Source organism: Poromitra crassiceps, assembly GCF_964638095.1.
Source record: "Poromitra crassiceps genome assembly, chromosome: 5".
Lineage (NCBI taxonomy): Eukaryota > Metazoa > Chordata > Actinopteri > Beryciformes > Melamphaidae > Poromitra > Poromitra crassiceps.
This window is the reverse complement of record NC_139642.1, coordinates 57,047,930-57,063,557: the sequence shown is the minus strand read 5'-3', so window position 1 is coordinate 57,063,557 and position 15,628 is coordinate 57,047,930. Positions and strand designations below refer to the sequence as shown.

Genomic DNA, 15,628 nt, shown 5'->3' with positions numbered 1-15,628 from the left:
TTCACAAAATTTCACTATTTTCTATAGGCGGTGTTGGCCTGCATGCTGACTCTGCCGCATGGCCACTGCGCACTGTGTCAACCTGCTGCAAGCCAGCAACAAGTGTGTATAGGCTAATGGAGATGTGCAAACATTTCATGCTCTTAAATCACATATAGACAGGAGTTTCCACAGCATGGTGCCAACACATGACGGCAGGCTACTGTAACTCGAGGAATTGCATTTTTAATGGCATTTTAGGCTTAAATTAATTGTGCCTGTTTTAAACTATTAAAGAAATATAATTTCATGTTGGTTGTGTTTTATCACGCCAAACTAGTCTGTTTTTTGTTTTGTTTTTTTTACTAGGAAACACATAGGCTACAGTCGATGTCATGTTTTTTTTTGAGAGAGAGAGAGAGAGAGAGAGAGAGATAGAGAGAGTGAGGTTTGAAAGCTTATGTAAGGAGGTTTGCACCTTGCAGCGGAAGCCGCAGAGACGCGGCTGCAGGGGAGCTCCGGGGGTTAATAGGAAATGCGCAGTTGTCTGTGACAGTCTCATTCAGAGGATTATCACTTTTCGTTTCAGTTTTGTGTCGAAGTGACGCCTTGTGGCCCACACATCTCTCGCTCGGTCCTCTGGATAAAGAGGTTTGTTTATCCACATTCCCATCTGACAGCGAGTCCTGACCGAGGCAGAGGAGAGGAGCTGAGCCGCATGCTTGGCTGGCGGCTGAAGGGGACTGGAGAGGGGCTGCCTGCAGTCTGCAGAGGACTTCAGGGTAAATATAAAGAGACAAGAGATTGGTCTTATTGTGGCGCATCAGCCGCCTGGCGCCGAGCTGCTCCTTAACTAACTGAGTCCAAGTTAATCAAGGGCCCCAGCGATGGATTTTCTAAAGGAGCCCAGCAGACCGGAGTCTAGATAGTGGTGGGGGCCCCCCCCATGGCTCCAGAGCCCCGCACTGCCCGTGCTTTGGACTAAATACAACCTGTCGGAGATTACACTGCACGGCCTACCCTCACGACTGTGCACTCAATCATCTCACCACTGCCGGTATGAAGCGAAAAGTACAAGCGTAAAAAACAAGAAGTGAGTAGCCCAGGGCATCGAATGGCGCAGCGGATTGGCAAATAAGTTACAATAATCGAACTAACAACTGTGTTATTTGGCCTAATTAACAGATAAAACATAATAGCAATGTCTACAAGACATGCAGCTGTTTGCCTGTTGGTGTAGAGTAGCCTAAAGCAGGCTGTGTTCCGGCTACAGCGCACCGCTAAACAAGGAAGGCTTTGCGTTTTAAGATGCATCGAAGTATGAGCACTCACCGCGTTCTTCCTCCCTGATTTCTCTCTCAAATTTCACTCGTCCTCCACGCAGCATCTGGGTCTGTGTGCTCCAGCCATGTCGCGTTATTATGCTGTTGCCTGCCCGCGACGCCGACCAGGAAAAGCGCACAGAGAAATTGCTTTAGTCGGGGGTGTATGAGGTTTAATTATCATAGCCTACATAGCCTACATAGCCTGCTCTAACGTCAGGCAAATCCGCGCTATACGCGTCAAAACAGCCGATAACATGAAATAATGGCACGTTTGCACGACCGAGAGAGCAGAAACTCTGAAATAAATGTCTCCAAAATGTGGAGCGCAAGCTGCGAGTCTGTATTTACTGTTATGAGCCGCCCTATGTCATAAAAAAGGAAGTGGTAAACGTGGATATAGTGCTATCCCTCTTTATAAAGGTGAGTATTCAGACGGTGAGTCTGTGGGCAGGTTGGTTTCTCCGTAGGCGACATTCTAAAAACGCAAGCCGAGAGAGGTGATGTCTCCACCGGCCAAGAACTGAGGGCTGACCCGGTGTTTGGCTTGGAAATGGGGGTGGGATTTCCCGATCTTTCCTGTCATTGGTTAATATTTTATTCTGTTGACATGTTTTCTTACTACTAATGCTTCCGACACCTTCTTGTCCCCCCCTCCTCTCCTAGAGTCTGGCCGGAGCTGTCAGAACCACGCCTATAGGGGCCCACAATTGGTCCAGAAAGCGTAAAATCAGCAATCAAAGGGGCTTGGTTCATTAGTGTTGGGATGGAGGCAGGAAGGACATGTGAGATAGTCACAGTTGTGCAGTGAACGGGGCCACATCTCTCAGTCAGTCAGGCAGTGTGGGCTGGATGAGTGGAGCAGCCTGCCCGGGGAAACAGCGTCTCTCTGAGCACAGCACCGCCTCACAGCGCAAGCAGCCCGGCTCTTGCCACAGCACAGCGCCACAGCTACTCAAGGACTTGGAGGAGGAACCAGAGGAAAGAAGATCGCATTAACAGCAACTCTTGGCTATTTTTTTCACGCTGTTAACGCGTTTGTTTGGCGGTTTGGCATCGCTTTGTGAAACATTCTGGACTTCTTTATCGAAATTTACTGCTCGCTGTTGACGCGCGGACCTATACCCTGGCTCACGGTGGGGGAGAACACCACTTGAACACCCATTATTTCATTCGGTTTGTGTGGATGCACCGATGAGAGATCCAGTTTTCACAGGGACCGCCATGGCTTATCACCCTTTCCACGCTCACCGGCCGACCGACTTCCCCATGTCCGCCTTCCTGGCGGCCGCTCAGCCCTCCTTCTTCCCTGCGCTCAGCCTCCCTCCCGGGGCGCTCACCAAGCCCATCGCGGACCACGGCCTGGCCGCGGCGGCGGAGGCTGCGCTGCACCCGGCCCTCGCCCACCATCAGGCGGCTCACCTCCGCAGTCTGAAGAGCCTGGAGCCCGAGGAAGAGGTGGATGACGACCCGAAAGTCACACTGGAAGCCAAGGACCTCTGGGACCAGTTTCATAAACTAGGCACGGAGATGGTTATTACGAAGTCCGGAAGGTAAGAATTACGCGTATAGCTTTAGTTCGCGTTATGGATACATACCGCGAATAGCTGTGTGTGTATGCGAAAATAGCCATAAGCAGAACCATTTTGCATGTCTATCCAGCGAATGAGTAAGTTTGGTGCGGCTAAAAAGCCAAAAGCATTCGCATTATTAAATTGCAGCCTGTGCGTAAGGCCTAGTCTGCTCGCTGCTTAGATTTTTCACCATCTGACTTAGAATGAATAAAAATACTGACGTCATAGAGTAGGCTATATGGACAGAAAAATGTTATGATATTAACCATTGTGCTTATTACGCCATATTATTCCTGCAAAAAGTGAGTTTCAGTCTCATAACTCAAGTAAACATGTCGGGTAAAACTGGGTTCATTTACCAATCAGTAGCCTAAATCAAGACAAAAATCGAGGTTATTTGGAAATGTAGACTTTGAGCCTGGTCTAGTATTTAGTGGGGATATTTTGGAGACAATGTGGCCTTAGCTTATATCCTCCACACTGCTTTCTATGAAGGCAGCACGGCTTCTGGATTTAGTAAACAGTCTGTCACTTCAAAACGCTGCACGTCAAGTGATATTGTCATAAATATATTGCTCAGGCTGTATAGTAGCCTACTGTAGGCTTGGACAACACACACACACACACACACACACACACACACACACACACACACACACACACACACACACACACACACACACACACACAGGAGGGAGGGAGAGAGAGAGAGATAGAGAGACACTAAAGACACTATAGTTTGCGGCACAATATTATTTTCGTCTAACTGCAACATATTCACCATAAGGTTCTATCTGACCTTATACTCACACGAATCTATTCTGCCTGTGTGGTGTTATTTTTTTTTAAATAATGAGTCTGTAATTTCTAAAACAATAAAACCCATCTCCATTTAACTATATGTATGCTGAAAACTTTGAAACTCTACATCTCCGAACTGAAGGCAGATAACCTTATAATTGTAAGCTCACAATAATATCTGACGATTACAATATTTACACTTGGCAGTGTCTTTTCCATGTCGCGTTGAGTGAGCCTTTGTCAGATTTGAGTCCAAGTCCTCCATAATAACCTAATAATGTCATGTTTGGATGAATCACGGCCATAGCGCGCTAACTCCCTGCCTCTCCATATCTCTGGCTGCAGGCGGATGTTCCCTCCGTTCAAAGTGCGGATAAACGGCCTGGATAAGAAAGCCAAATACATCCTGCTGATGGACATCGTGGCCGCGGATGACTGCCGCTACAAGTTCCACAACTCCCGCTGGATGGTCGCGGGCAAGGCCGACCCGGAGATGCCCAAGAGGATGTATATCCACCCGGACAGCCCGGCCACCGGCGAGCAGTGGATGGCCAAGCCTGTTGCTTTCCACAAACTCAAGCTCACAAATAACATATCCGACAAGCACGGATTTGTAAGTACAGTACGTGCACTTTCATCTGACTTATTGCGCTCTCCACTGTGTGTGTGTAGGCTATGTGTGTGTGTGTGTGTGTGTGTGTGTGTGTGTGTGTGTGTGTGTTTATTTTTACGCATGACGCATGAGAGCCGAGCTATAGGCCTTGCCGTATTTACATGCTAAGACGCGCTGTAACCGACGGCATGAGGAGTATTTTATGTCGTTGTCAAGTTTTTAAGATCAGATGAAACTTTAATTGTCCCCGTGGAGACCCCGTGGGTGCTTGCAGCGTAGTCAAAATAGCAATGGGACACAGCCAGGAAAAACAAACTAAATAAGAACAGAGCATGTAAGCGCATACAATTCAATCACCAAAACATTATCAAGTGTCAGTTGCAGAATTATGAGGGTGTCCAAAAAATAACAACAGAGCTTCCCGAGACAAAGGAATTAATTTCGTCTCAAACTGGTTATATAGAGTATGAGATCAGTAAATAAGGATGAGGTCATTAATGTTCTCTATGCGGAGATGTCTGTATACGAGGCCAAAGCTGTTGACACTTTGTCGCCACTTGACTTCCCACTGCTGCTGACATGCAGGCAGCTTCCCCGGCCGGGGTCGACTTATGTTTCCAAGCAGAATATTACCAGCCTCTGACCTCCAGGCGCAGCGCCCGACTTACTGCCTCCACAAACCCGACGCTTCTGTCTCTGCAGCTGTGGGCCCGTGGATTTTTGTGTGTGTTTTATAGCTTGGTAGTATTTGGAATAAAAACAAACATATTTGAGCTGAGTGTTTGAGGCTTTGGGATTAAGTGGAGTATCATCAAATCGGGTCAGAGAGAAATGACGTGCTGGGCTTGGATGGCCGAGCCAGCTGACGTAGTCCTATCCCTGCTTTTTTTAGGCCTAGTATAGTATAGTAGGCTATATTATAGTATAGTATAGTATATTAGCTATAGTATAGTATAGTATAGTATAGTATAGTATAGTATAGTGTTATGGACATATGGTATGGCGCTGCAGGGCCTGTTCGCGCTTGACTGGCAATATTCCCATATGTACCATGCATTTTACATTAATAGCAGTGTAATAATCAGTATGCATGACTGTAAATGTAACCAGCTCAGGAGTCAAAATGAGAAAGTCCATGACTGTGCAGAGCGCGTCCGTGTGGACAAGTCAAGTCAGACTAAATAATTTGCAAGTATAGCCTTTTAATTATTTTATTCTTTCTCAATGCACGCCTCCTGCTTATTTTTTACGTTTAAATTGAGTTTGTGAGAATTCTGAAGTTCTTATTAAAATTGATATTTTTAAATTAAAATCCAAATATGCATGGTCTTTGAGCGTTCGCTTGTCCTCGTGTTAATTAAATATAAATAAATAAGACATTTGAATTAATAAATATTCTAAAACATAGAAAGTAGCACATGACACATTTTATTCATATTTGAATTCAAATTAAGTTGCGTCGCAGGGGAGAGACGTAGCTTTTCCCTGATAGAAAGTGGATAAAAAATAAAAAATAAAATAATATCAGATGTGTGAGCAGAGAGTTGACCTGAGCCGTCAGACATGCAGGCAGCCTGTGTGGGCCCGTCAAGTTTGGTAATTACACACGAGTCTGCCGCACACACTCATTATAACAGCGTCCATAACAATGCCCTGAATGCGTGCGCATTATGACTGCTGTGTTTTAGTGCTGAAAAACATCCAGAGGCATGATACTTATAACACGGTGTGTGTGTGTGTGTGCGTGCATGTGTGTGCGCCTACTTTATGGCATTTTTTTAACCAAGGAACATTCTGAGTTCTTAACCGTATATGTGCATACCATGTGTGAATATTATAGAAATACCATAAAAATGGTGTAAAGTAGCCTATACCACAGATGCTGTGAGCATATATAGGAATATCATGGCAGTATTGTAGACATATTAGCCTACAATAAAATAGCTAGGCCTAACCCAACTTAGGCTATATGAATATTATAGAAATAGAAGCTATAGAAGATCAAAATAGCTGTAACAGACAAGCTGAGAGCCTAACTGTGTGTGTGTGTGTGTGTGTGTCTGTGTGTGTGTGTGTAGACCATCTTGAACTCCATGCATAAGTACCAGCCCAGGTTCCACATCGTGCGGGCTAATGACATCCTGAAGCTGCCCTACAGCACGTTCAGGACCTACGTGTTCCCAGAGACAGACTTTGTGGCCGTCACCGCCTACCAGAACGACAAGGTGAGCTCCAGGCCTGCATATGGCTGCTATCCTTTGCATGAGAAATGGCCTACATGCCCCCTCCCCTCGTCTGATTTTGTACGTGGCCTACTTTCCCCACAGAGCACTCATGTTCCACTGTGATTTGTATTTGTTTGTTTGTTTTATGTTGGATATTTTGCCTGATCTTGGCTATATGGTTCTCAACGTGGGATCCGGGGACTACCAGGGGTCCTTGAGGGGGTTCCAGGTGGTCCCCAGCAAAATGAATAGTGTTAAATGTGTTCCATCATTTCATTTACAAGAAATACCTACATTTACACAAGAATGTAGAAGAATGATGTGACTGTTATCATATTTTCAATACCTGGTCAGTGGTCATGGTATTCTGGTCAAAATCACATCTGACAGTGAAAACATGAGATTTTGGTCCTATAGAGAATATCTCATCAAATGGGAGTCAGTGGCCCCAATGTGGCCTAAATTAGGGGTCTGAAGAGAAAAACCGCTGGTTGTGAATGTAACGGTCACAGCAGCCAGTCCACACCGGCTTCAATGCAGGTCTATGGTGATTGTAGATGGCCTTTTACCTCTCGCTGAATAGAGCTGACTAAATGAGACATGGAAAGGCTGCAGGCTGGCTGTGTTTTGTTGTGGTTCGACGTCAGCAGGCGGCCAGTGGGCATGTCTGCTTTTTGGGCACAAACGCGACTGGCAGACTCCGTGTTGGGGAATAAGAGCAGAGTGTAGACAGTTACATTTGATATATACATTTGGAGGTATATAGGCTAATTGGTGTGTGTGCGTGTGCGTGTGTGTGTATGTGCGTGTGCGTGCGTGTGTGTGTATGTGTGTGTGTGTGGGGGGGCAGTTGTAAAGTTTATGGCAGAGAGTCCATGTCCATCGATTAGAAGGCATTTAGCGGGCCTCATGTCTGCCGGTCAGCCCTGCAGCCAGAGCAGAGCAGAGGAGCGGGGCGGGCAGATGCTGCCAAGCACGCCGGGCTCCACTCGCTCCTAGTCGGGTGGTAAATTCCTGAAGAGGCCCCGTGTTGCGACGAGGTGAGGCAGGGCAGGGGCCTCATACGGAGCTGCATCAGACGCTGGCATGAAGCAGCAGTGATCCAAACCGCATGATTAATTATTGATATATGATCATCTGTTCAGCAGTGCCCCCCCGCCCCTGCCTTCTTTTCGGGGTACAGAAGGCTGTGGCCCCGTGGAGGAATATTTCGCGGCAGAATTTCTCTCCAGGGGGCTATGAGAAGAGAGCCCGTCACTACGCCTCTATCAATAATGCAAATCCAAAGGCATACTTGAGTCCAGCACACCCGTGTGCGCGTTTTTTTTTCTTCCAATGTGTGTTTAACGAAAACACAATGTGAGGTTCCCACTTCCCAGAATCACCGGGAGGGCTCCAATGTGGGTCAGGGCTTGTGTGTGCGCACGACCACGACAACCAAACCAAATAACGTAAGACTGTGTTTTTGTAGCGTCATCAAAGCCGCTTGTTTTATTCCAGATCACGCAGCTGAAGATTGACAACAACCCGTTCGCCAAAGGCTTCAGAGACACCGGGAATGGACGGAGGGAGAAAAGGTATCAAGCTACTATAACACCCAGAGAAACTCACTGTTGTCCTGGATCTGTTTAATCTGCCACAGCCTGCTGACCCCCCAAAACACCACTATCACAATTAGCATAATAGCCTATATCCTCATTATTATTCTTACTATTGTTATTGTTGTATTTTTTTAAATCTATACCAGAAATTATTTCAACACTGAACAAACGGGACACACCTCTTTATATTGGGTTTATGTCAACATCTAAGCAGAAAATACATTTGCTGTTATGTTACGTGTCATGTTATCCACGGAAGATTAGCCTACTGTAACAATTAATTTCATTACACAGCAAAATTCCAAAACTTTCAAGGATTTTACTAATTCCATTAGCCTACTTTTCCAGGCATGGAAAACGATATTTTGAAATGCCATGACTTTTCCGGGGTTGCATGACCGTGGGAACCCATTCATTGTTATTAGTAATATATATTATTTATTATTATTATTATTATTATTATTATTATTATTATTATTATTATTATTATTATTATTATTATTATTAATAATTAATTTATTAATTTATTTTTTTGTTTATTTTGTAGGAAGCAGCTGACCTTGCCGTCGCTGCGAATGTATGAGGAGTGCAAGGCGGACCGGGAGGGCGCGGACTCTGACGCCTCGTCCAGTGAGCCACCAGCTGGCAGAGACTCCCAACACTCCCCGCTGGGAGCCGGGAGCAGCCCGCTGAGGTTCAGCAGAGCCAGTCGAGGTGACAAACACGTTTTATTGTTGTTGTTTTATTTTTTTACGTTGTTGTTGTTGTTGATGTTGATGTTTGTTGTTTGTTGTTGACGTTTTGTTATTTGCGGCCTATAGGCCTATAGCACGACCCAACGTGAATGTGTAAGTGTATTTTAAATTTGGGATAATTGGCTAGCCAGCCAAATAATTTTTTGGGATACCGATATGCCTGCCGGTTATAATTAGGCTATAATATTTTATGTCAGTTATATGGAAAACAGGTCAAATATAGGCCGATTTGATGATTGTTAAAAGACAAACAACCAATTGTGAAGAAAAACATATCCCCCCCAGAACTATCATTAATTTATGCCTTTTCCACCTTTAAATAATCGATTTTCCATCTTCAAATAATCGAAATGTCATACAATTTAGCCTATCTATTAATTACAAAAAGGTGATAAAGGTTTACCCTGCATCCCTACTTATGTTATAGGTTTATTTGTCAAAGGTTTATTACATCTTGGATATAAGGACTTAAAATACGTAAGAGAAGCTGAATTTTATTATTTGTGGATATGGATTACTGTAGACATGACATCCAACCCAGGCGGAGTATAGCGCCACCTGTGGAAGTTAAACCCGCCCCTCTCCAGCTTTATTTCAGTCGATTTCCCTCGGTATGATTAATTCTCTCTACCATTCTCAAATGGATTGATGAGAGCTGACAGGCTCTGGCAGCCCCACGCTGCTGGCAGCATCTGCCTAACAGTGCCGTGTGTCAACAGTAAAAGCCTCCTACATTTTGAGTAAGGTGGCCCATCAAATATTAAAAGGAAATTACTTTCAATTTCAGAAACAATGCTTATTAATTTGCATTTTTGAACATTTAAGATGATTTTTTTTAAATTGACCTGCTTTTTTGTGAATTTCATAATTTCCCATAAACCAATATTGTTCATATACAAACAAGTCAAAAATTGCTTCTTTTTTTAAAACTTATTTTACTGTAAGTTCATTTTAGACATTATTATTATTTTATATTCCTGTTCTTTGTCAATTATTGTGACGTTTTTGTGCCCAAATGCACAATTTGACAAATAATATATCCACTCGCTTATGTTGCTCATAAAAAATGTAAAGCTTCAAAACCAAATGCAGGTCAAATGTTAATTTTCTCATAAAGACACGTGGTGAGACTCTAATGAGCAGGGCTGGATGTGGAGTGTTTGAGGCTATAACACAGTGCTTTTGTTGCCATTCTCTATATGGTTCTGGGTGTGTATTCTCTGTGAATGGCATTGGTAGGGCTGTTGGCAATATATCGATATTATATTGATATCGTGATGAGACTAGATCGTCTTAGATTTTAGATATTGTAATATGTTGTCTTTTCCTGGTTTCAAAGACTGCATTAATGCAATTTTCGGAACTTACCAGACTGTATATAGCTGTTATATTATTTGCCTTGTTTCATCATTATATCCACTTTACTGATGAGTATTTATCAAAAGTCTCATTGTGTAAATATTTTGTGAATGCACCCAATTAGTCATCCTTACAATATTGTCACAATATCGATATAGAGGTATTTGGTCAAAAATATCATGATATCTGATTTTGTCCATATCGCCCAGCCTATAGGGATAAGTTGGCAGCAGGGGACACTTGGCTTACCCCTCATGTCTCTGCTCATTCCCTCTGTGTAGATGAGAAAACGTGCAGTGACAGCGAGCAGGAGCTAGAGCCACACGACGAGACGCGCTGCACCGCCTCCAACAGCCCGGGCCCAGAGCCCCTGTCCCCTGTCTACAGCTCGCGGTGCGAGGAGCGCGTGCGGGACAGACCCAGCGCGGACAAGAAGGAGGACTCCGTATTCAGTACAAGGAACCTTGAGAAGGACAAAGCGGAGATCAGGCACAGGAAGGACCCCTCGGAGAGCTCCACGAAAAAGGACTCGGAGAGCGGGGGCATCAGCGCCACCAGCAAGGACACCTTCTCCCCCCTCATGGTGCAGACCGAGAGCCCCTCGCACTTCAGCCCGGGACACTTACAAAGCCTGGCTCTGTCCGGCCTGCACAGTCAGCAGTTCTTTAACCCTCTGAGCGCCGGATCGCCGCTGTTGTTTCACCCCGGGCAGTTTGCCATGGCCCCCGGGGCGTTTTCTGCTATGGGCATGGGGCATCTATTGGCCTCTGTATCCGGAGCAGGCTTGGAGAATGGCAGCCTCACCGCCCAGGGCACGGGAGCCCACTTCCCCTTCCATCTGTCCCAGCACATGCTCGCCTCTCAGGTAAGAAAGATGCCCCCCCCCCCCCCCAGAAAATGATTTGGTTTGGCCCAGGGCGACACCACTCAGCTTTTGGTTGAGCAGCTAGAAATGACTATAGGTGACAATTTGACCTGTGGATACTAGCTTAGAAACTCATTGCTGCTTACACCCCAGCTTGCTCACAGTGCAACACCAGCAACAGTTATCAGGTGTCTGCAAACAATCATGATCTGCAAAAGGTGGGAAAAGTGTGAGTTTTTAGTAGCCTTCGTGCTTTTACACTTAAAAAAATAGCAAACAACAAAATGTTTGTTGTTTTCATATCAAATGCCCTATAGGCCTAGCCCCTTTAAAACAAAAAGAAAAGTATGTCACAATTTGTTCTAAATAATTTAAAGCAATTTAATTCTTGAGGATGTGTTGGGGATACTTGTTTCATTCATTTGATTATTTCACATGGAGCATTCTGAAAGGTGGCTGAAGTCAGTGATGTGTGTGAATGCATGTCAAAAAGATCATGACTCTAACTGCCAGTGTTTCCTCCTCCACCCTGCAGGGCATCCCCATGCCTACGTTCGGAGGCCTGTTCCCGTACCCCTACACCTACATGGCGGCAGCTGCGGCGGCCGCCTCCGCCGCCTCCCTCCCGGCCACCAGCAGCTCCAGCCCCCTGTCCCGGAACCCCTTCCTGGGCTCGTCCCGACCGCGCATCCGCTTCAACCCCTACCAGCTCCCCGTGTCGCTGCCCCAGAGCCTGCTCTCCGCCCAACTCAACCCCAGCTCAGAGTCCTCCAAGCCGGGCAGCCGGGAGACCAGCCCGGCGCCCGAGCACCACAGCAACCACAAGACGGGCTCCGGCCGGGGGGTCGCCTCCCCCAAAGCCTCCCTGAAAGACTCGGTGAACGAGCTGCAGAGCATCCAGAGACTGGTGAGCGGGCTGGAGGGCCAGAGGGAGCCCTCCCCCTCCACAGACTCTGTGATGAAGTGATGAACACTCTCCACCGGGACGAAGGCTTGGCTTCAGGACCAGTGGACATATGCATTTGTCTTGTACAGCACATTACAGAGACTGGGACTATAGGGTGAGACCGATATGGGTCACTGAAGGCCGATATTGATTTTTGTTTTTTCGGAGTGAAGATGCCGATAGTCAATATTTTGTGCTGATATTCAACAAGTTTGGTCATTTTAAATATTTGTTGTTTTCCCCCCATAATTGTATTCTTGTCAAGGTGGAAAGGCCTCTGCAGCATTCAGCCCATCATGGGACAATAACTCTCCACTGAAACCCGGGATAATGAAACTGTTGTAGAATGGAATTTGACCACTCCTCACCCACTATACCATTAATTATGCATATGCAATTATAGCTTATTGATTATGAAATGCCAATCAATGGAACTTCAATTTTATACAACAGAAACTCTTTTAAATTCAGTGGAAAATGTGATACTGGCTTTAAATGAAAAATATATTTACGGAAAAAAAACAATTAAATTAATATTTAAAATGTGCAGAGATTTAAAAATTTAATTGAAACATGATTTAGACAATGGGACACTAAAATAATAATTAAAAACTATATAATAATAACAATAAAGAAAACGTGTTTGGAATCCTAATAATGTGTCATTATAGAATCTTCAGTCAGTATAGTTTCAACTCTAAATATGAAATAAAACTCCATCATATTCATCATATCAGTGGTGGACCTATACACTGACCGGCTGAGCTGTGTGATCCAAGGCCAATATCGGCTCTATATATCGGTCTGACCCTACCGGGAGCCCCTCCGCAGCTCCATCAGACTGACTGGCGCTTTGAAAAGTGGAAACCAAAAGTGTGTGTTGAGTTTGGTCACTTGAAGCATTCTGTCTGGATGGTGGAAGTCAGAACACGTTGTTGTGACCGTCCGCTTCACGAAGGAGTCCCTCAACATGAGCCCCAACGGTCGAAAGCTACATCCAAAAAGACTTTGAATAGCTTATTATTTCAAAAGGGATGGAAGGTTAACGTTCCGTCTGTCTGCGATATCATGGAGAAGAACCGCTTATCATTTCTTGTCAGAAAAAATGTTTCTGAACTATTTATGTAATTAAAAAGAATAAACAATTCTGTAAATAAAGCTAGGATCCAAGAATATGCAATTGGTATTAATTTATTCAAGGCTGTATATTAGCGTGTATATATTTCGAATTTAACTCGTTGCTTTTTCCCTTTTTTTTTCATTTTACATGACCTGTATACTGTAAATGAAAGCTATTTAGCGCTTGTTGGTTTGAGAAACAGAAACTGTTGTATGAAGCATCGCTGATTTAGGAGACGTGTGTGCCATGTTTAGTCTGCATCCACCGACATCCAGAGGAACAGAGAGCTCCACGTGGAAAAACACCCACTCAGGTTATTTCACTCCAGCCAGGAGACATTCAAAGCAATTCCTCCTCCAATGGACGCATCATTCATATCTATTCATAAATATATTTAAAAATGAAAGTATCTTGTTTATGCTGGTTGTCCGGGTATTTTTTTTGATTGTCTCACAATTTCAATAAAAAAATCGTTGTGTTGAAATATTGTAGGATTATTATTATTATTATAAGCCTAGTTGTTAAAACAACTCTATAAAGTCAATAGGCCCAACATGCACTTTATCGGCCACACACGCACGCACGCACGCAAGCACGCACACACACACACACACACACACACACACACACACACACACACACACACACACACACACACACACACACACACACACACACACACACACACACACACACACACACACACACACACACACACACACACACACACACACACACACACACACACACACACGTGGGGCAGCAGCGCCCTCTGTCGGCAAAATATTTAGGGGGAAGAAACCTGCTCCTCCGACGCTGCTGTCTGTGCTTAGTGTGCTTTGTTTGAGGTTTGAGGTGGACAACAAAGTGTTCTTGGGTTTTATTGCCATATTATAAAAATATAAAATAACAAAAACTTTGAAATCTGTTGGTGAAAAAATAAGGGGGAGCTATATGAGACTACAGCTTCCTAGTGCGGGTGCAAACTATTAACATTTACTGGTGCCATTTATTTTTTATTTAAAATATAGATGACAAACGTCCATGAGCTATTATTATTATTATCATTATTATTATTATTGTTGTTGTTGTTATGTGGCCTAGTAGCAGCAGCAGCAGTAGTAGTAGTAGTAGGAGTAGTAGTAGTAGTAAAGAAACAGTATAGTATTTATATTTATCTGTGACCCATCTGTTAAAAATGGGACTGTCTCCTATACATAGAAGGCCATCCAGGTCTATTTTGAGTAGGGCTTCACTCACCGTCTATCAGTATTTCCTGCAGTATTGTGCGCCTGGGCCGTATTTTTAGAAACAGTGTAGTAATGTCAGTATTTATAGGAAGACTTTTCTCCGCTGCTCTCAGTGACACACATCCTGCAGCTTGAGCACACTTTAACTCGTCACAGCTACTGTCCTGCCTCGCCTGCACAGAGGGGAGAGAGAGCCTGGAAGAACTTCAGCTGTAGCAGCATGTCATGTAGCATTTATTGGGGGCAGATTCTGACAAATTCAATTTTGCCTTCAATTCAGGGATGTTTGCCCTCCCTCGATCCTACATCCAAGTCTGTTTACCAACCTTTTTTAGTGTAGAGTGGCAGTGGAATAGAGTTGGCCTCACTTTTGAATTTGAATTTAAAAAGATAAATCCTGAAAATATAGTTGATTTCTACTACTTGTTTTGGTGGTTGTTTGCCTTATGGTGTCTGGAGATCATGTGTGCACACACCTTTTTATTTCCCATATCACTTTGTGGTCTATTGGGTTTTAGTGGATGATGGTGTTGGGGTTGGCTGTGAGCACCTGATGCAGCAGACAGCAGCACTGTGTGAGTGTATGGTGAGGGGAGGTTAGTGCAGCAGACAGCAGCACTGTGTGAGTGTATGGTGAGGGGAGGTTAGTGCAGCAGACAGCAGCACTGTGTGAGTGTATGAGGGGAGGTTAGTGCAGCAGACAGCAGCACTGTGTGAGTGTATGGTGAGGGGAGGTTAGTGCAGCAGACAGCAGCACTGTGTGAGTGTATGGTGAGGGGAGGTTAGTGCAGCAGACAGCAGCACTGTGTGAGTGTATGGTGAGGGGAGGTTAGTGCAGCAGACAGCAGCACTGTACAGTGTGAGTGTATGGTGAGGGGAGGTTAGTGCAGCAGACAGCAGCACTGTTGAGTGTATGGTGAGGGGAGTTCAGGGCAGCAGACAGCAGCACTGTTGAGTGTGAGTGTATGGTGAGGGGAGGTTAGTGCAGCAGACAGCAGCACTGTACAGTGTGAGTGTATGGTGAGGGGAGGTTAGTGCAGCAGACAGCAGCACTGTGTGAGTGGATGGTGGTTTAGTGCGTGGTGCTTTAAAGGGTTAAGCGGCTGGGGGGAGTTTAGGGCAGCAGACAGCCTTTTGTCCGGGACACGGCGCCTGTCGCCTGCCTGCCGGGGCACCACAGCCTCCACACCGCCCCACTTCCTAATTAGAGAGCCCCGC

General features: G+C 45.0%; 1 protein-coding gene across 2 annotated transcripts; it reads left to right on the top strand.

Annotated features, from left to right (window-relative positions):
* Positions 1–578: 578 nt before the first annotated feature.
* tbx2b (T-box transcription factor 2b) lies at positions 579–13,633 on the top strand. 2 transcript variants are annotated; one of them, XM_083636417.1, is made up of 8 exons: positions 579–761; positions 1,968–2,854; positions 4,022–4,289; positions 6,368–6,514; positions 8,015–8,091; positions 8,663–8,829; positions 10,511–11,094; positions 11,630–13,633. In XM_083636417.1, the coding sequence occupies exons 2-8, from the start codon at positions 2,496–2,498 to the stop codon at positions 12,059–12,061; spliced, it is 2,034 nt and encodes a 677-aa protein (XP_083492543.1). In that variant the 5' UTR covers positions 579–761; positions 1,968–2,495; the 3' UTR covers positions 12,062–13,633. The 2 variants fall into 2 exon arrangements, with proteins under 2 accessions (XP_083492543.1, XP_083492542.1); XM_083636416.1 differs by having other exon boundaries at positions 4,022–4,298.
* The last annotated feature ends 1,995 nt before the right edge of the window (positions 13,634–15,628 follow it).